The 26,837-nt window shown below is 39.4% G+C and overlaps 1 protein-coding gene across 4 annotated transcripts in view; it reads left to right on the top strand.

Annotated features, from left to right (window-relative positions):
- Positions 1-26,837, top strand: part of LOC124612946 (peroxisomal acyl-coenzyme A oxidase 3-like) — a 317,564-nt gene that overhangs the window by 171,650 nt on the left and 119,077 nt on the right. For all 4 annotated transcript variants that reach the window (XM_047141456.1, XM_047141459.1, XM_047141455.1 and 1 more), the window contains one exon: positions 10,036-10,158. In XM_047141456.1, coding sequence (XP_046997412.1) covers positions 10,036-10,158 — 123 coding nt within the window. The remainder of the gene's footprint in view (positions 1-10,035; positions 10,159-26,837) is intronic.

The following is a 26,837-nucleotide window of genomic DNA, read 5'->3' as shown; positions in this document are numbered from 1 at the left end:
AAATTCTGTGGCAGAATCACTGACATAAGAGTGCCACAGCTGGTTCTGGTGACACCGGTGCAGCCCAGAGGACCCTTGAATGATATGAAGCGAACAACCCAAAACTTTTATTATGAAGCTGTGGCCAAAAACGTTAAAGAAAACTTCATGCTGTGGCTGAAACTTTGAAACTTTGTCTGACATGGAGGAATGAACTGTTTCCACATCAGCCGCAGAAGATGCAACAGGGTATGGTGATGACACCCCTGTAATAATTCTGCTGATGGCTTCTCATCACATGGCAAGAAGCAATAGGAATAAAGAAACACTTTAAGGTTTGCTCCGGTGTGTGGGAGGAATGAAGTTTCTTCCTGTGACTTTTGAAAATTTGAATGAACCATTCAGCTTCACCATTAAACTGAGGGTGTGAAGGAGCAGTAGTTACACAGTGTATGCTGTAATCAGCAGAAATGTTTTGAAAGTTGTTTGACATAAATTTTGGTCCATTGCCCAAGACAAGGATCTCAGGAAGACCTTCAAGACAAATAAAAGAAGACAAAACAGATACCTTATTAGCAGTAGATGTGGATGTCACGGTGACTACAAAAGGAAATTTTCTGTCATGTCTACCACCAACAACCATCGCATGTTCCAGAATGGACCAACAAAATCAATGTGTGTTTGTTGCCATCATCCGGGCTCAAAAATGTATTGCTGTACAGTGGACTGAAACTATGTACAAGCATTGCAATGAAAAGTTATTTGCTGAATTTGGACATTTGGACATTCGTGCCCTGCCAAAGTGCAATGACATTGGACAAATTATGCCCCAGTGACCTTGATGCAAAAATGACAAAACTTTCCACAGAAGGGATTGAGGACTCACAACTCATACATTGTCATTCTCTGTTGGCAACAGCAAGACACCTGACCATACGGACAGCATGTGATGATGTGAAAAGTGGCTGCAGAATTTCTTTCAAGCGACGTGCCACCTGTGGTGCATGTATTGCAAAACTACCCAAAGAGCTGGGTAAGAAGCAATTGCTCCAACAACATGCTGAAAATTGAGAAGAAAATTCTGAAGAATTTCAAAATCTTGTGTATCGATTTAATAAAATTATTCCTCAGATGAATCAAACACTGTATAGGTACTGACTGGTAACTGAGACAATAAGTCAAGTGTTTGATTGTTGTGCAGTGGGTGTGTATGACTCACATTGATAATTAGACAATAATAGAGCTCAGGTTTGCAATTTTTGTGCTGTCCATGTTGGAACATGCTTGGAATGATTGAACAAAACTGTTAATGGCTGATGTCCTGTAATAAAATAGAACTTCCAACCATACAAATATTGCTGAATATTGATAATGTCATAGATTGATAATGAAATAGATAATGACAAGTGCCTCTTTTTCATGTTGACTTCAATTGCACTCTACTTTGCTGAGAGTTTTTGAGGCAAAAGCAATGGGCTTATCAGGTGAAGCAATTCTGTGGGAGATCACATGTTCAATCCCATAAGAAGCATCCACAACCAAGACAACAGGGTTTGCAAGATTAAAACGAATAGGACAACAACAGCTTAACTTTGTGTCCTTCAACTGCCAAAATGTGCCCTGACATTCATGGGACCGCACACAAGGAACTCCTTTCCAGTGCAGTTGGTTATGTAATAGGTTAGCTTGTCCATGATGGTCTGTAGCTTATGGATGTTATGAGATCCCAGAAAATCTTTAATTGCAGACAAGTGCAAATGAGCAGGATGAATACCCTGTGAATTTATAATGTGTCATAAATATTTAAGTTCTTCATGGAAGAAGGAGCACTTTTCCTCATTACACTTTAAGCCAGCTGCAGCAAGCACATTAAACAAACATTGTAAATTTACCAGCTGTTCAGCAAACATGCTACCCATGACAGCAATATCATCCAGGTAGTTTGCACATGAAAGGACTTTGGCTGTTAATTGTTCTAGAGAACAAATAATAGCAGGAGCAGAAGGACTTCTGAACAGAATCTTTCAAAATGGAACAAACCTAGGTGTGTTGATCACAAGATATTGCTCAGACTGATCGTCCAGCAGTAACTGTAGGTATACCTTACTTAAATCAGTCTGTCCATTCTGTTCTTCAGTCATGGGAGAAGAAACTAAACCATTACTGTAGCTTTTAAATGAGCACAGAGATGTAACCTCCTGATGGCTTTCAAAGTACAATCGAGGGGATGTTCTCTTGCTCACAGAAATGGGTGGTATCACCCCATTGTTTTTCCATCATTAAGCTCCTGAGCACCCTGCTCACATATAGCCCAGGGCCAAGGCCCTGCACAATAAAATTATTATGGCACATTGTATGGTAACAGTAATGTACATCCCAAAATTTTTAGTATTTCCTAAGCCTGGTTCAAAAAGTTTGATGTATTTATTACACATCAGAAACATTAGTATGTGGCACTGAAACACTGATTTGTAACATGTTATCTTGTATGCACAGATTGAACAAATCAAATAAGTCCAAACAAAAATTTTTTGCAGTGTTCCTAAACATAGTACATGAAAGGAAACCGTCTTTATAATGTCATGAAAAGTTGCTGGCAAATTGCACACACCAAGTACTGGTATTTCATGTCCATTATAAGCAGACAAAACAGAAGAAGCTTCAGTAGCTGTAGGCACTGATCATTTTATATGTGTCTTTACTGAAGAGGGAAACAGATGCACCTGTGTCCAACTGGAATTTATTTGTCTCTTGAGCCACTGTTGATTGTAAAAATCCTTGTTCTCCTGTCTGTGGACTACAGCAGAAGCCTTCTGAAAAGTGGAAATATGAACCTTCATTTGCACTGGCCCTAATATTTCTGCTGACATTACATTCACTCGCTGAAAGCCATGCTGTTGTCATATGGTCCCCCAGTGCCTGCCATGATAGCTTTGTTAACAGGTTGTCTGGATATGATGTTTTTTACCTCACCTGAAACGCCTTGTATCAGGACAATGACAAGCTGTACCATCATGATTCGAAAGTCAATGAAGAGAAGACTTCTTTTGCCTTATTGTGAAGTACACCTTGTGTTCCACCTTCCTGAAAGGTTTTACTCTAGTTTTACTGTTCATCTGTTTCCTGTTTGAATACACTTTTACATTAACTTTAGACTGAGTTCCTTATGCACTGTGAACAAGAGAAGCAGATGGTTCCTCAAAATCAACTTCATCTGTGTTCACAATACTTTGAGACAATAGACAAAACTGTTTTTAGATCTGGATCTGGCAATTTTACTGTTAATGTTCTATCTGCTGCAGCTGAAAGTGAACACTCTTGTTTAGAGACATTTCTTGTTGGGGCTCATAAATGGTTAAACACTTTCCAGTATACACACAAGTAATAGCTGCAGTCCCTGGTGTTGTCCACAAGGTTTAATACCTGCCACACAAAGGCCCTGTACCTTGTTGATACTCATAATGAATGCAAGCCACATAAGAAACTACAATTGCTTTAAATCAGTCATATTTGAATCAATAGAATGCAATGAATGAACACATCTTCACCCATATGAAAAGATGGTTAGTTGCACCAACTTTTTTGTTACATTTTTTGATAAGTATCTCATTGTGTCTTTGGAGAACTTGTCTTCTATTGTTTTAGCTCAGTTTTCATTGTTTCAAGTAGGGTTGCATTTGAACACAACTTGAACTGTTCAAACAGTTTATGTCACAGTTCAGGAAATCTTGGATTCTTTTCGATCTTTTGATTGGCCCGTGATCTAGTGACTTTTGTTGGTACTACATCTGTGACCTGCCTTAGTGTTTGTTTAAAACTGTGGATTTTAATAATAAAAATAACTGTGAAATTTGGACTAAAATACACTCATGTTCAGAAGAAACAGAACAGCTTGAACAACTGGAGATGGAACATTCATTTTCAGGAAATATGTACGTTAGTATGTTCTGCAGAAATGATGAGCATTTCAGTTGTCTCAATTCGACATGTGTCCTGTGGCCTAGTAGTCACAAGGTCTGCCATGGACCCTGATAACCTCTTCCATTTGTGATGACATCGGTGTATATAAGGTGTGAATGGTGTCTGTGGTGTAGCCATCCGTGCTGCAGTCACCTGGTTCCAAAGTTCATCTGTGGTGGCTGGCACTGGGTCGCAGTACTGCACCCGTTGTTTCACCATATCCCACACATCTCTGATTGGCAGCAAGTCTGGTGATCTGGTGGGTCAGGGCAATGGGCAGACATCCTGTGGCACCAAGAAAGCACATGTTCAAGCAGCAACATGTGGTCGTGCATTGTCCTGCTGAAAAAATGGCATGCGGAATGTTGTGCAAAAAGGGTACAGTTAACAGTTCACTGGATGCCATTCACATAGGTCACACTGCTCCCAGTGCTCTGGCTGTGCACTGAATGCAATTTTCAGTTGTATGCAGTAGCATCCCACTCCATAAGTCTTTGAGTTGGCATTGTATGTTTTGTGTGAATCCAGTCACTGTGATGCCACTACTCCTGTCTGTGGCGAACCAAAATGTAACTATCATTTTCAAACATACAGAACCTGGATTTGTATGAACATACTATCTGATGCCATTCCTATCCCCAGTGACATTGTTCCATACCCCATAGCTGTCTGGCATGTTTCTGCACATTCGTCAAAGGTTGGCAAAGCAGTGGACGACATTCACGTTACCCGTGACATAATAAAAGGCAATGGACTGGCACCACTGATAGTGTATGATGTGTTACACTGTTCTGCTGTTGTGCCAGAGCCAAAGAGGATGCAAATCTGTTCTACAATGCCATTCAGATGAGATATCAATCTTCTCAGGAGTGGTCTGGGTTGTGCAACCTGACCCATCTCGTCATTTTCTGTCGCCTTCTGTGAACCATTCTGCACACACCTTTTGCACTGCCAAAACACTTTGTCCCACGCAAGCTGTAGTTTCCCAGATAGATGCATCACATTCCCTAATGCCAATAATGCACCCTCTTTCAAACGGTATGGTTTGCACATACGTCTGCGATGCATCCTGCTTGTCTGCTCAAGTCACACTGTTCCATTACCTGCAGCTTATAGTAACAAAGAGAACTAGAGACACATTATATTGATAGGTGGTGTCACACCATGATATCGATGTTGACCTTGAACCTGTGGACCGATGTGGTTCAAATGCTAATCATTTCTGCAGAACATACTAATGTAGATGTCCTGTGAATATGAACATCCTATCTCTAGTTGTTCAAGGTATTCTGTTTTTTTCTTATTATGAGTGTATCATCTAGGGTGTATGTCATACGTAACAGTGGCAAGTAATCAATATAAAAGAGGTTGCAATCATGTTTCTGTCTATTCTTGATCTTTTCCTTGTCCCACGATGTAGTGATGGTTGATGATACTATCTGCAAGATGAGTATTGCCACTGTAATTTATTCTCAAGGTAGGAGTTACAGTCAGTTTACCACAATATATTTTGTTTGTTAGGCATTTAATTTTTCATCTGAATATCGAAATCTGAAGTAAAAAATGGAAACTCTGGTTTGGAATATCAAAAATATTAGGAAAAAGATAGATTGCTACTCACCAAAAAGATTACACATTGAGCTGCAGGTAGGCACGATGAAAAGACTTACACATTATAGCGTTTAGCAGAAGCCTTCTTCAGCAAAGAAACAACACACATATCCACACAAGCAATTAAACCTCAGGCACATATGGCCACTAACACCGGCAGCTTCTACCATAGCTCCGGTTCAAGCTGCTGGTGGTAGCGGTCATGTATGCCTAAGGCGTGCATGCTTTTGTGGATGAGTGTTTTGTTTCTTTGCTGAAGAAGATTTAGGGATGCTAGATGAAGTATAATGGATGCAATGATGTACACTGGTTGATCTTTCTGTATCTTTGCTTCACACAGTATCACTCTACAAAGTACATCACAAGCTTGCAGGATCACACCAAGAGAGACTAAAATCACAATACTTCTATCACACTTCTATTACAAATTGTCTTTGGGCTGTTGCTTGCTTGTCGATTTGTGTCACTACATCAGTACCTGTAACACCCCACTGCCCTACCTTTTTTCAACCCAAAGTCCAGAAGCCCAGGGTATGTTGGGGAACTGATGTTTTATGGTTCGTCCAGCTCCTGTACTCTCTGGTACCCGTTCCAGTGTGGTCTCATATTCATGGTAGGCACTCCAGGTTTTGTCATGAGCGCTGTGCTGGTCTGGTGGGGTAGGTCGTGGAGTCAGAGGTACCAGCAAGCTGTTCTTTCTCAGTTTCGTATCCAAGTGTGCTGACTTCAGTCATCACTTGATACTATATCAAATTACACAGGCCAAAGAAAAAAATTTTTTGAAAAACTTTTTTTACTTTGATAGCTGCTCTTTATAGATTTCTATGAGCTGAATCCAAATTTAGCCTTAGTTTTTTTGTATCACCCATAGTTTTTGAGCAATATGTTTTTTATTATATAGTATAAAAATTCTAGGCTATACAGAAAATGGGGAAATTGGTTTCACTTGTCAGCTAGAATATTGGTTTCACTTGTCGGCTGGAATTGGTTTGTATTTTCTTTCTCTATTTTCTTTGAAGCTTCTTGGGTAACTTTTTCTATGATGAGTCGCTTGCTGAACTTCTCGGTGAAGTGACCAACAGTAGCTCCCATCATGTCGGTGTTCCAGTGGTCCTGGTAGCGTTTATCTGTCAGTAATTTTGGATGAATCAACAAACAGCCTCCAATCTTCCTTTTTGTATTCAATACCAAACTCATTCATCAGTCCTGGGATGTCCGAGGAGTACACTAAATCACCTTCTTGTTGCAAAAACTTGGGAAGTTGCTGCTCTCTCTTTCTATACATGTATATGCTGGTTCCAACTGCCAATAAGTTCTTTTCTTTTAATCTAGAGCCAAGAAATTGAGTTTTTTCTTTCGTTAATCCTAAATCCCTAACCAAATCGTTAAGCTTGGTCTCAGTAAACAAATTGGGCTCTAGACTTTCTATATTACAATGGAATTCATCATCATCTGGTTCATCTACATTAGATTGTACATCAGAAAATACTTCCATTGGAATAGAATTTAAATCATCTGGTGGTTCAGGAACCAGCAAATCTACACCATACACTGATCGGATGGCAGACGGAAGGTTAGGGTAGCTTATTACCTTCTTGTTGTTCGAATTGTGAGCAGTGATATCAACACTGCAAAAGTAGCAATCATCGGAATGATTTCTTGGCTCCCTCCATATCATAGGAACAAAAAATATAAAGGATTTTTTCTCCTTTTTGGACCATTTTCTCAGATCTTCAACATACACATAACATACCTTATGCACTGCCCAAGATTTATCTTGATTACCAAGTTTAGGTCCAAAGTATGATAGATAAACTTTTTTCACAAAGTCTGTAATGTTTCTTTAGTGTTTTTTAATCACAAATTCACCACAGATATAGTAAAAACTGTCAGTAGAGTTTTTACAACCACGATTAGACATTGCACTGAGCACATGTACAGGAAATAGGTAAGCGAGGTTAGGTTGACAGTAAACAAAACACCATCTGTTAACACAAAAATTGAATCAACCTTTTTTTTCCAGCAAATGTTTTTCAGCAGTGCTACCAACATAATCTACATTCATTACCCTCCTTTTTAAATTATTTTAACTATATAAAAGCTATTAAATTCTATAAAAAATAGATCAATTTAATAAATGTAACTGTAAAATGTGAAGAAATGGTGGATGATACAGTTTTTTAAATATCATATTTGGATTTCCCACCCTAAAAAACATAAGAATAAGGTATTTTCAGCAAAAAAATTTCCATTGTTGGCCTGTATTATATTCAAATCTCAGCGTAATATTGACTATAAACCTTTGATACACAGTTCTGACTTATAATTCTCTTAGGTCACAGCCAGATCTGAGCTAAGATGATGCTGTCACTGTAGGTGATGATTACAGAGTGGGCTGAGCTGTGTTGCACTTTGATGTAAGTAGGCTTTCAGCAGTGTCAGCATATGGAAACTCTAGAGGGCAAGCCTATACAATACAGACATCTCATTTGTTGTTATGTCTGGCAGCATCTGTCTTTAGCTTCAGATGCTGTAGTGAGGTATCAAGTGTAACCTGAGACCTCTCTCTTTGGTTGGCACCACAATTTCCCAGTAAATTCTGGTTACATGCTAAGGCACTAATGTTAGTATCCATACACTTGTGGATGCACAGGAACTGTAATTGAGAGTATCAAGTGAAAACTGGAAATCCTTGTATCCATTTTCAAATGTTTCATTACAAAATAAAACTCATTAGCACTGCCTTATTTTAATTGTTGCATCACTGCAAAGATGGGTGATATAGATACTAGTGCCAATAGCATAGATGAAATTGCTAAAATCGATGAAAGCTTCAGGTCCTGATGGAATCTCTTGCAGATTCTATACAGAGTTTGTGACTGAATTAGCCATCTTTTAATAATTATATACTGGGCCTTGTAGTTGGTAGCAACCACAGGTCACATTTGACTGCAAGAAGGAAAGCAGAAGTGATCCACAAAACTATTGTCCAATATCCATGACATACGTTGGCTGTATAATCTCACAAAATATTTTTAGCTCAAACATAATAAGGTATCTTAAACAGAATGACCTCCTTTGTGTCAACCAGCATAAATTCCAGAAATGTCGGTCATTTGAAACCAAATTCTCACTTTTCCCACATGACATTCTGAAAGCCACTGATCAAGGCAGTCATGTAGATTTAATATTTCATGACTACCAAAATGCATTTGAGTCAATACCACATCCACACTTATTGTCAAAAGTATGACAGTACGGGGTATCAAGCAAAACTTGTGGTTTGAGTGAGGATTTCTCAGTAGGATGGACACAACATAATATCTTGGGTGGAGAGTCATCGACAGATGTAGAAGTAACTTCAGGAGTGCCCAGGAAAGTGTGTTCAGATCCTTGCTTTATATTAATGACCTTGCAGACAATATTAATAGTAATGTCAGACTTTTCACAGATTATGCACTTATCTATTATGCGGTATTGTCTGAAAGAAGCTGTACAAATATTCTGTCAAACTGTGATAAGATTTCAAAGTGGTGCAAATATTGCTCGTGTACTGTAAGTCTACAGAATTGTAAAATAGTGTATATTAAGTGTAAATCTAAAAGGGATTTGCTACAGTAACTGTACTTCACAAAATGGTGGATATGAAGAGAAAGCTTTTCAGAGCTGTGCTCACTGAGTGCTTCCTGAGTTCAGCACTTAGAAGATTGAACAAGTTTACTAAAGACTGCCTACACTACACTTGTTCATCCTCTTCTTGAGTACTACTGCATGATGCATGATCTGCATCAGCTAGGATTGATAGAGAACATCGAAAAAGTTCAAAAAGGGCAGCTCATTTTGTATTATTGTGAAACAGGGAAGAGAGTGTCAGAGATATGATACAAGAGATTGGATAGAAATCATTAAAATAAAGGTGTTTATTGTTGCATAGGAAGAAATAATCAATGTAATAAAATAAGTGAAATCAGAAGTCTCAAGGAAAGGTTTAAGTGTTCGTTTTTCCCATGCACTGTTTGACAGTGGAACAGTACAGAAATAGCTTGAATGCAGTTCGATGAACCCTCTGCCAGGCACTTAACTGTGAATTGCAGAGTAGTCATGTAGATATAGTTGTATGTAGAGGTGAGTCAGATATTTGATATTGGTTTTTAATCTTTTCAGATTGGCGTTTTCAGTGTACCTACCTTAATTGTCTGTTCTCAGTGGGCTGTGGTATCTCATGTCATCCCTGATATGAATTTTGTTGATCATTTACCCTTAGCACCAGCAGTTTGTTTGAGTTATGTTGCATTCAGTAACTCACTTGTTAATCCTCTGAAGAATATGATTTAATCATACTATCCATACATAGCATTTTTGACAAATGTTGACTCTTTTTGCTCAGGTATTGTAACAATATAAGACACTTTGCTGTGACATATTATATTAAGTATAAATCTAAAAGAGATTTGCTACAGTAACTGCTTGTCTTCCTCTGCACAGCAGTGGCAACTGATTCCATGCTTGGCTGCTACTTTTGCGCTGAAAATTGTCTCTGATGCCTTTTGTGAATTGATAACAGATGTCCAAGTAAAATCTTTCCTTGGAACAAATAAAGAAGAACTGGTAAGGCCATTGTACTTAATACATCATTAATTATTCAGCAAATTATTATGTATTTATTAAACTGCTGCGCAAAATCTGTTATAAAATTATTATTTGAAGGAGCCTGCAGACTATAGAATTGAGACTGTTGATAGCAACAGAAATAAGCAATAGTTTTAAGCTTTGATTCAGTCCACAGATTGAGAGTATTATTGATACAATCATGTGATTATTTAAACCTATTTTCTTTTTTCATTTATTTTAATTTTCTTATGTATCTTGTTATAAACTGGTATAGGATAGTATAAATTATTTATCCTTTTTCATATTTCTCAAGATAATAGCTTGAGAATTTTCTATATGTTCTTCATAACATTTTCATTACTTTTGTATTTGCTTCAAGGTATAGTGATGTGATCATTTCATTTGTGTATGGCAAATTAGATATACAAGGGTGGTTGGTAGGTGGTAAATTTCCATGAAGGAATGGAACATTTTTATTGTGCCTTCATCGTTGGTAAGCTTGATTCTTCCGAGAAACATATAAATAATTTCAACAATGTACAATGTGCAGTTAATTCCTGAAAACTGTCTGAACTGCTCAGCATGTCAGTTGTGATTGAAAATGGAGAAAACCAAGTTTTGTGCAGTTATTAAACATTTTCATTTGAATGCTTGGACCACCACAAAAATCGAAACAGATCTGTATCATGTTATGCAGAATCTACACTATCACTGAAGACCATTTACTTTTGGATTAATGAATTTAAACATGGTTGGACAAGTACCGATGACAAAGCACACTCTGGCCATGCAGTTGAGGTCACCACAAACCAGTGACAAAATCCATGATATGGTAACGCAATACTGCTGAATACAAATTCATGAAACTGCAGAGGCTGTAGGCATTCCAACTGTGCAAGTGCATAATGTAATCTATGAAGAAGCCGTATATGAAGTGGGTGCCACAATTCCCTCACAGTCAACCAAAAGCGCATCCAACACAACATTTCAGCACAACCTCTGGTGATATTTAATTGCAATTCAGAAGACTTCTTGTGCCAATTTGTCACTATTGATGAATTCTGAAGCCATCATTAAACACCAGAGTCAAAATGGCAGTCAAAACAATGGACAAGAAGAAGCGTACAGAAGACCAGTTTGTTAGCTGGTAAGGTGATGGCCACTGCTCTTTGGGATTCCCAAGAATTAATCCTCTTTGATTACTTATAAAAAGTCAGAACCATAATTGAACCCTAATATGCTTCATTGTTGGAAAGCCTGAATCTTGTGTTGTCTGAAAAAAGACCAAGGTTGGCACACTAGAAAGTGCTGTTTCACCAGAATAATGCACCATCTCACACATCAGCATTAAAAATGGCAAAAGAACAAGAATTGGGCTTTGAATTGGTTCCTCGCCAACGCCATTCATCAGGTGTATCCTCAAGTGATATTATCCTGTTCCCTAACTTGAAACGAAGAAATATTCATCAAATAAGGAAATAATAGTTGCAATCAATGAGTATTTTGCAGAGTTTGGCAGAATCTATTTTTATCATTTTTAGGTTAGATGGCCTTGGGCAAGTACAGAAAGGGCAACAGCCTCAACGGGTGCAGGGCAAAGTCAGGACATGCGGGGACCAAGCAGCAATCGGTATTGTAATTGTAAACTGTCGAAGCTGCATCGGTCAAGTACCGGAACTTCAAGCGCTGATAGAAAGCACCAAAGCCGAAATCGTTATAGGTACAGAAAGCTGGTTGAAGCCAGAGATAAATTCTGCCGAAATTTTTACAAAGGCACAGACGGTGTTTAGAAAGGATAGATTGCATGCAACCGGTGGTGGAGTGTTTGTCGCTGTTAGTAGTAGTTTATCCTATAGTGAAATAGAAGTGGATAGTTCCTGTGAATTATTATGGGTGGAGGTTACACTCAACAACCGAGCTAGGTTAATAATTGGCTCCTTTTACCAACCTCCCGACTCAGCAGCATTAGTGGCAGAACAACTGAGAGAAAATTTGGAATACATTTCACATAAATTTTCTCAGCATGTTATAGTCTTAGGTGGAGATTTCAATTTACCAGATATAGACTGGGACACTCAGATGTTTAGGACAGGTGGTAGGGACAGAGCATCGAGTGACATTATACTGAGTGCACTATCCGAAAGTTACCTCAAGCAATTAAACAAAGAACCGACTCATGGAGATAACATCTTGGACCTACTGATAACAAACAGACCCGAACTTTTCGACTCTGTATGTACAGAACAGGGAATCAGTGATCATAAGGCCGTTGCAGCATCCCTGAATATGTAAGTTAGTAGGAATATAAAAAAAGGGAGGAAGGTTTATCTGTTTAGCAAGAGTAATAGAAGGCAGATTTCAGACTATCTAACAGATCAAAACGAAAATTTCTGTTCCGACACTGACAATGTTGAGTGTTTATGGAAAAAGTTCAAGGCAATCATAAAATGCGTTTTAGACAGGTACGTGCTGAGTAAAACTGTGAGGGACGGGAAAAACCCATCGTGGTACAACAACAAAGTTAGGAAACTATTGCGAAATCAAAGAGAGCTTCACTCTAAGTTTAAACGCAGCCAAAACCTCTCAGACAAACAGAAGCTAAACGATGTCATAGTCAGCGTAAGGAGGGCTATGCATGAAGCGTTCAGTGAATTCGAAAGTAAAATTCTATGTACCGACTTGACAGAAAATCCTAGGAAGTTCTGGTCTTACATTAAATCAGTAAGTGGCTCGAAACAAGGATGACACGCGTAAAGCTGAAATACTAAACACCTTTTTCCAAAGCTGTTTCACAGAGGAAGACTGCACTGCAGTTCCTTCTCTAAATCCTCGCACAAACGAAAAAATGGCTGACATCGAAATAAGTGTCCAAGGAATAGAAAGGCAACTGGAATCACTCAACAGAGGAAAGTCCACTGGACCCGACGGGATACCAATTCGATTCTATACAGAGTACGCGAAAGAACTTGCCCCCCTTCTAACAGCCGTGTACCGCAAGTCTCTAGAGGAACGGAAGGTTCCTAATGATTGGAAAAGAGCACAGGTAGTCCCAGTCTTCAAGAAGGGTCGTCGAGCAGATGCGCAAAAGTATAGACCTATATCTCTGACGTCGATCTGTTGTAGAATTTTAGAACATGTTTTTTGCTCGAGTATCATGTCGTTTTTGGAAACCCAGAATCTACTATGTAGGAATCAACATGGATTCCGGAAACAGCGATCATGTGAGACCCGACTCGCTTTATTTGTTCATGAGACCCAGAAAATATTAGATACAGGCTCCCAGGTAGATGCTATTTTTCTTGACTTCTGGAAGGCGTTCGATACAGTTCCGCACTGTCGCCTGATAAACAAAGTAAGAGCCTACGGAATATCAGACCAGCTGTGTGGCTGGATTGAAGAGTTTTTAGCAAACAGAACACAGCATGTTGTTATCAATGGAGAGACGTCTACAGACGTTAAAGTAACCTCTGGCGTGCCACAGGGGAGTGTTATGGGACCATTGCTTTTCACAGTATATATAAATGACCTAGTAGATAGTGTCAGAAGTCCCATGTGGCTTTTCGCGGATGATGCTGTAATATATAGAGAAGTTGCAGCATTAGAAAATTGTAGCGAAATACAGGAAGATCTGCAGCGGATAGGCACTTGGTGCAGGGAGTGGCAACTGACCCTTAACGTAGACAAATGTAATGTATTGCGAATACATAGAAAGAAGGATCCTTTATTGTATGATTATATGATAGCGGAACAAACACTGGTAGCAGTTACTTCTGTAAAATATCTGGGAGTATGCATGCGGAACGATTTGAAGTGGAATGATCATATAAAATTAATTGTTGGTAAGGCGGGTACCAGGTTGAGATTCATTGGGAGAGTCCTTAGAAAATGTAGTCCATCAACAAAGGAGGTGGCTTACAAAACACTCGTTCGACCTATACTGGAGTATTGCTCATCAGTGTGGGATCCGTACCAGATCGAGTTGACAGAGGAGATAGAGAAGATCCAAAGAAGAGCGGCGCGTTTCATCACAGGGTTATTTGGTAACCGTGATAGCGTTACGGAGATGTTTAACAAACTCAAGTGGCAGACTCTGCAAGAGAGGCGCTCTGCATCGCGGTGTAGCTTGCTCACCAGGTTTCGAGAGGGTGCATTTCTGGATGAGGTATCGAATATATTGCTTCCCCCTACTTATACCTCCCGAGGAGATCACGAATGTAAAATTAGAGAGATTAGAGCGCGCACGGAGGCTTTCAGACAGTCGTTCTTCCCGCGAACCATACGCGACTGGAACAGGAAAGGGAGGTAATGACAGTGGCACGTAAAGTGCCCTCTGCCACACACCGTTGGGTGGCTTGCGGAGTATAAATGTAGACATAGATGAAAAGCTTGAGGACCACTACACAGGATAGGGTAGCATGGAGAGCAGCATCAAACCAGTCTTTGTATTGAAGACCACAAGAACAACAGCAACTTCTCCAACAAAATATAGTGTAACTGAAACCAATAAATCATGGGCTTTGCTACATGCATATTTATGTCTTACAATAACTGAGAGGTTTTTCATGTGTAGTTACATCATAAAAATGATTAAACTTACAATTAAAAATTATGCTTTTACATAAGTTCACACATTGAAAAAGTCATACAACAAATGGAAATTCTGTTTGTATACTTTATATCATCTTGAATGTGTTTTTATGTATAAAGTTTCATGATAACAATTACATTTAAAATAATAACTTTATTTTTAATTACAAAATTGATTTTCAAACCAACATTTATATAGACTCCAGATTTGGTATTGAATTTTATTCACCTGGCATTCCTAACTTAACTTACATTCTTCTGAAAAGCTAATTTAGGAACTGATGAAATGCCGATTTTTTTTTACTAAAGTAAATTTATCTAAAATAATTATTTGAAAACCAAAAGCAAACCTTCTTGACCATAAAGTAACTATAAAATCATATGCGGATGTCAACATGATTGACTGTGTTAGTATTTATCTACTAAATACATGTTCTACATGGGATCAGTGTATCAGGATGAAAATCAGTGCTGGCATCAATGAGTTCATAATGTTATTTTCTGGTCTGCCATAAAGCATATACCTAGGTTTTGTAACAGATAAAGTGATACAAAAAAGATATTTAACATGTGCCAAAATTAACAAAAGAATTAGTCTGTTGACAGTAAATGTCAGAAGTTGATGACAAGCAACTTCAACAGTTGGTAGACACTGAGAATAGAAAAGTATGTAAGATATTCACAAGCTGCTTCTATTGTTCTACTGAAGGTATGTGAATGACAGTTAAGAAGTCAGTAGATGAAATAGCAGATGAAACCCAAGGTTCAGTGAGAACATAGATACTTAAGGATTGTATTGTCTGTAAAATACAACTCACAGAAACCTTTGCTGCACTTGGTAGTAAGGTAGTAAGGTAAGAACCGCTTCTCGACTGACAGTAGCCAAGGCTTGGAAATACACAGATGCGGTCATCGAAGACTGCATGGGGCACACAGGTAATGAGAAGTGAGCACTGGAGAAGACGATTTGTCAGACTAGTGACTGGCAAACAGTGATTGAGGAGGTGAGTTGAATGGTAATGAGTTACGTGGGATGTGGATTTTGCTTGGGGCTGCAGCTGCCCAGCTTCCAGTGTGCACTAGAAGCCGCATGTCCAGCTACTAAAAGATACCTGGGTTGACAAAACACAAATTGAGTTCTACTTCCATTAAACCTACAGAACTTACAAATAAACCAAAATCATATGTCAGTAAAATGAGTGCATTGTATTTAAGCAGATGACGGTATGATAAAAAATTAAGAAATTTGCAAGGGCTCACATAAATGATTGCTTGCACATGACAATTATAAAAATCTGTAGAATATGAAAGTATATAAGTAAATTCACAAACAAGATAAATGTCAAATGGTAGCTGAGTGTGCCAGTTGGTACCACTGACCATCTTTCTATGTTGCAACAGATTTTTACTGTACCTAACTATGCAAATGTGACAAAACTTGAAATATTCAATACATATATGTAGTGTAAATGCAGCATCATATAGCCTTAATAAATTCATTTCTCCTGATATGTTAAATGTTCAGATATAACATATATTTTGTATTTAATTAAGCAAAAGATATATATCATTTGAATATGGTGCAACACATGTCATTTCTGAAAACACCATTGAAAAAGAGCTTAAAAAATGTTTAGTTTAATTTGCCCAAGTTTACAGTTGTAGATAAATATTTTATGATATTTTATTATTTCACATCCTGCATGTGTGTGTGTGTGTGTGTGCGTGTTTAGTTATTAGTGAACCAGTAGAAATAGGATGATGTTTGTGGTCGGTAAATGACCAATGAAAAGAGGGACTCCTCACTATATATTAGAGATAAGGCAATTTTATTGGAAATTTTATTGCTGAGCCACATATTTTATATTCAGGAAGTGCACTGAAGCATGATTGAATGTGTTTGTACGTAAGGGAAAACACGGGTCACCTTTTGTCCATCACAGTTTCACTATTGACTCTCTATCCTTTTCCTGTATATATCTCGGTCATTGAGTGGGGCGTATTAGTTGAAGTATATCAACTTCTCCAGTTTTCTTTCTGTTTCACCTCAATTCCCATTTCTCACCATTCCTTCTCAAGTTCAGTAACACACGCAGTTCATGTGTTTCCTCGTGTCCTACTTGTTGTCTCTTATAATATTTTGGCGTTTCTCTCTGTACTTATCCTGACCACATATCCCACAAAAATTACCCTTTCTAGTCTTATGTCTTCTGATGTTGTCCTGGTAAAGCTATAAAGCTCTTGTCTACGTATTCACAGCCATCTGTCAGCACCTCCTTTAGGGCCCCGTATTTTCCTCTATTTCTCTCGTCTTTCTCTTCCCCCACCATGTCTTTTTAATGTTATCCTCTCAGCCACATATAGTACTGCGTTCCTCACTGTAGCCTTGTAGTGTCTAATCTCTGAGTTCAACAATACATTCTTTTTATTGTATTGTATATTTTCTGTCGTATAGTTCACAAAGTGAACAGCTAGCCAGAAACAACGTTCATAATATAGCAAAAGTTGTCATAAGTGATCACAAACAGTCCAGGGAGCAATCTGAATCGAAAGCATACCCACAGGCAAGGTCAATCACACTGCTAATCAATGGCGTGTATCAAAGGCTCTGAAGAAGTAGTGAGATGGAGTGACAAGCGTGAGCCCACAGTATTCACTAGCACTCTTGTGACCTGCTTGTGGCTGCAGTGGCTCCTTCCCCAGAGTGAGCTGCAGCCATCCCTAAGTACCTCTGACCTTCCCTCCATCTTTGAAAACATAATGTAGCTGGATAGATAAAAAATCTACTCACCGAATAGCAGCAGGAGAACACACACATATAAAGGTGAAGGAGAAAATGGCTCCTTCATGTGGCAGAAAGGTTGAAGGTGAAGGAAGAGGAAAGAAGGATCAAGGAAAAGACCTTTCAAGGGTTAGGAAATGGGGAGAGTTTGGAAAAGTCATCCAGAACCTTGGGTCAGCAGAGACTTGCCAAATGGAATGAGAAGGGAAGACTGATTGTTGGGGACTATACTGGATGAGATTTGAAAACCTGAGAGCTTAGAGGTGGAAGATTGAGTAATAAGCTCGACAGAGATTACTGACAATATGTCATGCAAGAATTAATAAGAGTAAAAAGCTAAGTGGAAGTGGGAAGTGGGGAGAGATAGACAAACAGAAAACAAAAAGATGTAGAAAACTAGAAAGGAATGAGGAAAGGAATAGTTACTGAGAGAAGATGCTGAGACTGAAGAAATTAATGTAAATTAAGGTCAAGTGTGTCATGAGAATTGAGGACATGTTGGAATGCCAGTTCCCACCTGTGCAGTTCTGAGATGCTAGTGTCTGGGGAAAGAATCCAGATGGCATGTGTGGTAAAACAGACACTGAGGTTGCAGCTTTCATGTTGTAGAGCATGCTGTACAACTGGATATTGTTTGTTGCCAGTATACACCCTCTGTCTATGTCCATTCATACTGACATAACTTGCTGGTAATCATGCCAGTGTAATAGGCTGAACAGTGCTTACATAACAGTTGGTACATGGCATGTGCTGTTTCACAGATGGCTCCCCGTTTGATAGTATATATCTTGCCAGTTACAGGACTGATATGGGGGTGGTAGGAGCATGCATAGGTCAAGTCTTACAGCGGCGACAGTCACAGGAGTAGGAGCCATAGGGTAGAGAAATGGGTGTAGAAGGAGCGTAGGGCCTGATCAGGATATTGCAGAGGTGGGGATTTGGTGGGGAGGGATGTTGCTGGGTGGATGGGTGGGCGGGGGGGGGGGGGGGGGGGGCAGATAACTACAGAAAGCTATTTTAGGTGTGGCGACATTTCAGGTCATGAATTAAGAAGTAATAGGCTTGTCAAAGTAGGTGATTAATACATTCAAGACTAGATTAATACTGAGTGACCAAAGGTTAGCTCCTAAGTTGCTTTTTGGGTTCAGCAGTGTCACAATTGATTGTGATGGCTCAGGAAATTGGCTTTTAATATAGGCTGGTGGGTGAGGTAATTACTTCCAGTGAATGCTGAGGTGAGAATAGTGCTGTAATGTTTGAAGAGATTTCAGGATTGCAGCCGGTCATCATAAACTACATTCCATAGCTGTACTGCTATAAAGCGTCTGCGTCTGAACAATTACATGTGCCTCAAATGCTTAGGCTGTATGGGAGGAAGTGTTTGACATGGAAAGGTTGGCACCTGTCAGAATGTAAGTACTGGTATTTTTTAGTAGGTTTAATGTGAACAGAGGTGTATATAGCTGATCCTCACTGTATCATCACTGTATATAACCCAAACCAGGGCCCCATCCAAGGAAATATTGGCATAGGAAGGAACCATCCTGGTTCCCATGGCCCTACTCCTGATCTGTTTTATGTCTGTCCCTGAAAGGTAAAATAGTTGTTGGTAAGCATAAGGTTGACTAAGGAGAGTGGGAAGAACATCATCAGGTGGCCACTTGAGAGGTAATGTTCAACAGCAGACACACCATGTACTAGGATTTTTTTTGTATAGGAGCGAGGTGGCGTCAGTGGTGACAAGCAAGGTGTATGGTGAGAGTGGGATGGGCACAGATTTCAGATCATCTCGGTCTTTCATATAGGAGGGAAGTATTTGTAGTACAATTTGCAAGTGTTGATTAACTAAGGCAGATATACATTCTGTGGGTGCTTTGAAGACAGCAACTATGGGACACCCTGGATGATTGTGTTCATGGTTCTTAGGAAGAAGGTAAAAGGTGTTGGTGCATGGTTTGCAAGGGGTAAAAAGTTCTATGGATTGAAGTGTTACTCCTTGTGATGTTCGTGAGGTTTTAAGGAGGGACTGTAGATCAGATTGTATCACAGGGATGGCAGATGCTGTATGCAGAGGTACCAGACAGCTGGCATAGCCCCTTGCTTATATATGCCCATTGGCCAAGTACCACAGTCAAGTACCCTCACCTGCCAGGAGGATAATGATAGAGTCACCAGTTTGTAGGGAATGAAAAGCCTGGATTTCTGCAGAGGACAGGTTAGGGTCATCCTGTAAGGACCTGAGGAAGGATTGTGAAGCAAAGCTGGATGTTAGGAATTCTTGGATGGTTTGTGGGGGGGAGGGGGGGCATCACATCCAGTTGTGGTACTGCTGGTCTCCCAAAAAAAACAAAATAAGAGTACACCTCTTATCACTCCATATTACCCTGGTATTGAATGTATTAATCAGGCACTTTGACAAGCCTGTGACTTCTAAAATCGTGCCCTGACATTGTGACCACCACACCTACAATAGCTCTTTGTTGTCCAATCCCCCTTCCATCCAATCTCCAAAATATCCTGATTAGACTCTGTAAGACTCGACCTATGCATGCTCCTGCCATCCTCATACCAGCCCTGTAACTGGAAAAATACACTATAAGATGAAACAACAAACCTCACGTACCAGCTGTTATGTAAACGTTATTCAGCCCTTTGCATTGGTATGACTACCACCAAGTTATCAGTCAGGATGAATGGACCTAGAAAGAGTGTGTTGACTGGCATCACAGAGTATCCTGTTGTGGAATTCCACAGGTGGGAATGATTTACTTTAATTTCTTTGGTCTCAACATTTTGTCTCATTGTCACGGTAACTATTCCTTCCTTCACTCTAGTTTTCTATATCTCTCCATTTTCTGCCTGTCTATTTTTCCCCACTCCCCACCTCTACCACATACAATGCACTTAGCTTTTTGCTCTTATTAATCCTTGCACAATGTTTTGTCAGTAATTTCCATCTGGCTATATTATGTTCTCTTCCACCTTTAAGCTCTCAGGTTTTCAAATCTCATACAGCGCAGTTCCCAACAATCAGTCTTTCCTTCTCATCCCATCTGACAAATTTCCCCTGACCCAGGTTCTGGGTGACTTTTGCAAACTCTCCCCATTTCCTAAACCTTGACAGTCCTTTTTCATCATCCCTCTTCCTTCCCCTTAAACCCTACAGCTACAAGCAGCCACAGGATCCAGTAGCTTGCAAATTTCTTTAACCTTTATATGTGTGTATTCTCCTGCTGCCACTTGGTGAGTAGATTTTTTATCTATCCAGTTAAATTGTGCTTTCAAAAGCTTATTATTTCTTTTGTGCATCTCCCATCGGCATCAAGATCATTAGAGATGGAACACAGGTGTCAATGATGGGGAAGGAAATTGATCATGCACTTTCAAAGGAACCATCCTGGCATTTACCTTGAGTGATTTAGATCTTATGGCCAGACGTGGGTTTCAACTATCATCCTCCTGACTGTGAGTCCAGTGAGCTAATCACTGTGTCACCTTGCTCGGTATCACATATTGAAGTATACTTCCTTGGTCATACAGAAGGCTGACCTTATTTTCCTCATGTATATATGCAGATTAAAGTGGCGTTTGAAAATTTGTAACTAGGCTCAGATTTTAAACTGGTCTCCAGCACACTAGGCATATGCACTAATCACCACTCTGGTCCAGTGGCTTTGCACAACTGCAGGGAATATCCAAGCACACCTCCCTTCTCAATCCAAATTCCCATTCTCACCGCAGCCCACTTGGTTTTCCTCTTAAATATGAACACTATTGCAGAGGCCCTCTAACTGTATTGGAATAGCACCTAAGCATCAAATGAAATGGAGGATCCTGCCTGACTCCCAGGCATACATACATTAATCAAATGAAACTGTATGATTCCAGAGACTCTTTCAAGTGTCAAATATGTGTAATGTATCTAAGCAGACTAAAGTGACAAATGAAAATTTATACCAAGGCTGGGATTCAAACCTGGGTCTCCAGCTCACTAAGCAGATGCACTAACCACTCCACCTCCCTGGAACAGTGGCTTTGCACAACTTCATGGAACACCCTAGCTTACCACCCTCCTCAGTCCAAATTCCCATTCATGCATCAGCCCACTTGGTATTCCCCCTAAGCTCTAACAGCATTGCAGAGGCTCTCCAACTGTATTGGAACAGCAACAAAATGGGGGATCCTGCCTGAAACTCATGATAGGTGCTTTACTCAATTGAAAATATATGGTTCCAGGTCTCAGGGAGCACCTGAAGAAGACAGGGAATCATGCTGAAGGAACATTCTGCAAGGTTGATGTGAACAACTGACAGAGGACCCGATTATTCAACATGTCAACATATTACTGGGAATGCCTGAAAAATTGTATGGTTCCAGATATATATACAGTGAGTCACGTAAAATGTAACACCCTTTTATTTTGTGAATTGTTACACATATCTAAACACAGTTAGCGGAAAATGTTAGATCTCTTGGGGCACTTTTTTTTTGGTTAATGTTTTTAGCACTAGTATGATCAGAGATATTGAAGCAAGTACTTTTTCTAATGGAACTGTATACTCTTTATAACTGCATTTGATAGCTCTTGAGAGGACAGTTACAATGATAGTGTTTGTCAATGTTGATATTGAAACCTGCCATAAAAAAGTTTGAGAAATGTTGAATTTTGGAGTGCCATGGCCGGAAATGGCATTAGTGGTGCAAACACTGCCAAAGAGGTGTCTTGGACCAGGCTGCATAATTATATACCATAGGGTAGGCCTGCACTACAATAAAGCTTTATTTCTGCTTGAACCAACTTATGACCTGGATGCAGGTTCACTTACAAATGTTTAATGTGGAAAAACAACATGGGCTAGAATCTAGTGTATCACAAAGGGCTTAGGAAAACTAATTCACATTTGTGTATCAGCCCAGATTTACATAAGCTGAAACAGAGAAATCAACTGTTCATTCTTCAAAAATAAAGAGGTCTTATATGCTGCAAAAAGCAGCTACTGTATTAAATATCTAAATGTTAGAAGGAAGATTTGGCCTACCTTTTCCTCTATGTGGCTGTGTAACTCTTAGATGTAAAATGCATGCTCTCAGACAACTGTCTTTACCTACACTGCTCTAAGTTATATCATATGGGATACATTCATTGAGCTGAACATTTTATTAAAAATACTTTGGTGACTGCCTGTACAGCGCAAAATAAATATTTGCCTTAACGAAGGTGTTGGTGTGAGTGAATAAGGACAAGTGAATAAGGACAGTGTTACCAGTTATGTGCAGTGCACACTGGCGACTTATCTGACATTGCAATGTGATTTAATACACAGATAAATGAAATAATCAGTTTACTGACAATGATTTGGTAACTAACCACATCACATAACATAAATTTTGTCTTCCAAAAAAATAACTTTATACTTTATTGAAGCATGTGTTCAAACTGTTGACCATGGACTGAAAGGCACATTTGCAATCACCGTTCAAAAGAATGATGAGCAGATGTAATTACAGTGGATGATATGGTAGAGCATACACTGGCAGTTTGATGACACACATCATCTGGAGCAGATGGGGCTTCATCATACACTGCATCTTTGGGTACCCCCCCAAAGAAAGAAATCAAGAGGAGTCAAATCAGAGGTCATCGCAGGCCATTTCACAACAGAATTTTGTCCTATCCAATGTCCAGGAAAGTTTTCATTTAGTATTTTTGTTTCATCACAGGATGAATGAGTTGGACAACTGTCACGTTGCAGCCACATACACTGTCAAATACCTGGTGGTACATCTACTAGAAGAACCAGTAGAATGTTCGTCAGAAAGTTTGTATATGAATGTCCATTTAGAATGTCTGAGATGAAGTAAGATCCCCCAGTGTAATTTTCTATGATGCTGCATCTTATGTTTACACTCCATGGTCATTGATGTTGCACCTGATGTAGCCAGTGTGGATTTTTGTCTGCCCAATAGTTCTTGTTATTCAAATTTTGATTAGCAAGATTAGTAACCATTGCTCCATCAGTAAAGTGTACATTTTGTAAAAATGTAGAATCATCTCTCAGTTGCTGAAGGACAAACCAATAAAATTCTGTACTGTGTTCAAAATCACAGTCATCAAGTGCCTGATGTAGTGACAGGTGATAGGAATGGAAGTTCTGTCAATGCAGGGTGCAAATGACACTCATCTAGCTGATTCCACATTCCTTGGGAATATGTCTTGTACCACTGTACAAATGTATTAGCGTAGTAGCCAGACCAGCTTCTTTGCATTCTCTGTTAGTTGCAGTCTTCTTTCTTGTCCTCTTTTTGATGTTCAACAGTTTGTCCGCACTAGCATCTTAATATTTCTTGCAGTTGCCTAGTGCATCGGACATTGGCAATCTGGATAAGTAGCCCTATAGAGCTGTGCTGTTTCTGCATCATTTCTTTTACATTTACTATGTTGTTGTTGTTGTGGTCTTCAGTCCTGAGACTGGTTTGATGCAGCTCTCCACGCTACTCTATCCTGTGCAAGCTTCTTCATCTCCCAGTACCTACTGCAACCTACATCCTTCTGAATTTGCTTAGTGTATTGATCTCTTGGTCTCCCTCTACGATTTTTACCCCCCACGCTGCTCTCCAATGCTAAATTTGTGATCCCTTGATGCCTCAAAACATGTCCAACCAACTGATCCCTTCTTCTAGTCAAGTTGTGCCACAAACTTCTCTTCTCCCCAATCCTATTCAATACCTCCTCATTAGTTACGTGATCTACCCACCTTATCTTCAGCATTCTTCTGTAGCATTACATTTCGGAAGCTTCTATTCTCTTCTTGTCCAAACTGGTTATCGTCCATGTTTCACTTCCATACATGGCTACACTCCATACAAATACTTTCAGAAACGACTTCCTGACACTTAAATCTATACTCGATGTTAACAAATTTCTCTTCTTCAGAAATGATTTCCTTGCCATTGCCAGTCTACATTTTATATCCTCTCTACTTCGACCATCATCAGTTATTTTACTCCCTAAATAGCAAAACTCCTTTACTACTTTAAGTGTCTCATTTCCTAATCTAATACCCTCAGCATCACCCGATTTAATTTGACTACATTCCATTATCCTCGTTTTGCTTTTGTTGATATTCATCTTATATCCACCTTTCAAGACACTGTTCATTCCGTTCAACTGCTCTTCCAAGTCCTTTGCTGTCTCTGACAGAATTACAATGTCATCGGCGAACCTCAAAGTTTTTATTTCTTCTCCATGGATTTTAATACCTACTCCGAATTTTTCTTTTGTTTCTTTTACTGCTTGCTCAATATACAGATTGAATAACATCGGGGAGAGGCTACAACCCTGTCTCACTCCTTTCCCAACCACTGCTTCCCTTTCATGTCCCTCGACTCTTATAACTGCCATCTGGTTTCTGTACAAATTGTAAATAGCCTTTCGCTCCCTGTATTTTAGCCCTGCCACCTTCAGAATTTGAAAGAGAGTATTCCAGTTAACGTTGTCAAAAGCTTTCTCTAAGTCTACAAATGCTAGAAACGTAGGTTTGCCTTTTCTTAATCTTTCTTCTAAGATAAGGCGTAAGGTTAGTATTGCCTCACGTGTTCCAACATTTCTACGGAATCCAAACTGATCTTCCCCGAGGTCCGCTTCTACCAGTTTTTCCATTCGTCTGTAAAGAATTCGCGTTAGTATTTTGCAGCTGTGACTTATTAAACTGATAGTTCGGTAATTTTCACATCTGTCAACACCTGCTTTCTTTGGGATTGGAATTATTATATTCTTCTTGAAGTCTGTGGGTATTTCGCCTGTCTCATACATCTTGCTCACCAGATAGTATAGTTTTGTCAGGACTGACTCTCCCAAGGCCATCAGTAGTTCTAATGGAATGTTGTCTACTCCCGGGGCCTTGTTTCGACTCAGGTGTTTCAGTGCTCTGTCAAACTCTTCACGCAGTATCTTATCTCCCATTTCATCTTCATCTACATCTTCTTCCATTTCCATAATATTGTCCTCAAGTACATCACCCTTGTATAAACCCTCTATATACTCCTTCCACCTTCCTGCCTTCCCTTCTTTGCTTAGAACTGGGTTGCCATCTGAGCTCTTGATATTCATACAAGTGGTTCTCTTCTCTCCAAAGGTCTCTTTAATTTTCCTGTAGGCAGTATCTATCTTACCCCTAGTGAAACAAGCCTCTACATCCTTACATTTGTCCTCTAGCCATCCCTGCTTAGCCATTTTGCACTTCCTGTCGATCTCATTTTTGAGACGTTTGTATTCCTTTTTGCCTGCTTCATTTACTGCATTTTTATATTTTCTCCTTTCATCAGTTAAATTCAATATTTCTTCTGTTACCCAAGGATTTCTATTAGCCCTCGTCTTTTTACCTACTTGATCCTCTGCTGCCTTCACTACTTCATCCCTCAGAGCTACCCATTCTTCTTCTACTGTATTTCTTTCCCCCATTCCTGTCAATTGTTCCCTTATGCTCTCCCTGAAACTCTGTACAACCTCTGGTTCTTCCAGTTTATCCAGGTCCCATCTCCTTAAATTCCCGCCTTTTTTCAGTTTCTTCAGTTTCAATCTGCAGTTCATAACCAATAGATTGTGGTCAGAATCCACATCTGCCCCAGGAAATGTCTTACAATTTAAAACCTGGTTCCTAAATCTCAGTCTTACCATTGTGTAATCTATCTGATACCTTTTAGTATCTCCAGGATTCTTCCAGGTATACAACCTTCTTTCATGATTCTTGAACCAAGTGTTAGCTATGATTAAGTTATGCTCTGTGCAAAATTCTACAAGGCGGCTTCCTCTTTCATTTCTTAGTCCCAATCCATATTCACCTACTATGTTTCCTTCTCTCCCTTTTCCTACTGACAAATTCCAGTCACCCATGACTATTAAATTTTCCTCTCCCTTCACTACCTGAATAATTTCTTTTATCTCGTCATACATTTCATCAATTTCTTCATCATCTGCAGAGCTAGTTGGCATATAAACTTGTACTACTGTAGTAGGCATGGGCTTTGTGTCTATCTTGGCCACAATAATGCGTTCACTATGCTGTTTGTAGTAGCTAACCCGCACTCCTATATTTTTATTCATTATTAAACCTACTCCTGCATTACCCCTATTTGATTTTGTATTTATAACCCTGTAATCACCCGACCAAAAGTCTTGTTCCTCCTGCCACTGAACTTCACTAATTCCCACTATATCTAACTTTAACCTATCCATTTCCCTTTTTAAATTTTCTAACCTACCTGCCCGATTAAGGGATCTGACATTCCACGCTCCGATCCGTAGAAT

The sequence above is a fragment of the Schistocerca americana genome, chromosome 4 (assembly GCF_021461395.2).
Source record: "Schistocerca americana isolate TAMUIC-IGC-003095 chromosome 4, iqSchAmer2.1, whole genome shotgun sequence".
Taxonomy (NCBI): domain Eukaryota; kingdom Metazoa; phylum Arthropoda; class Insecta; order Orthoptera; family Acrididae; genus Schistocerca; species Schistocerca americana.
Note: the sequence above shows the minus strand (reverse complement) of the source record. Positions and strands in the feature narration are given on the sequence as shown.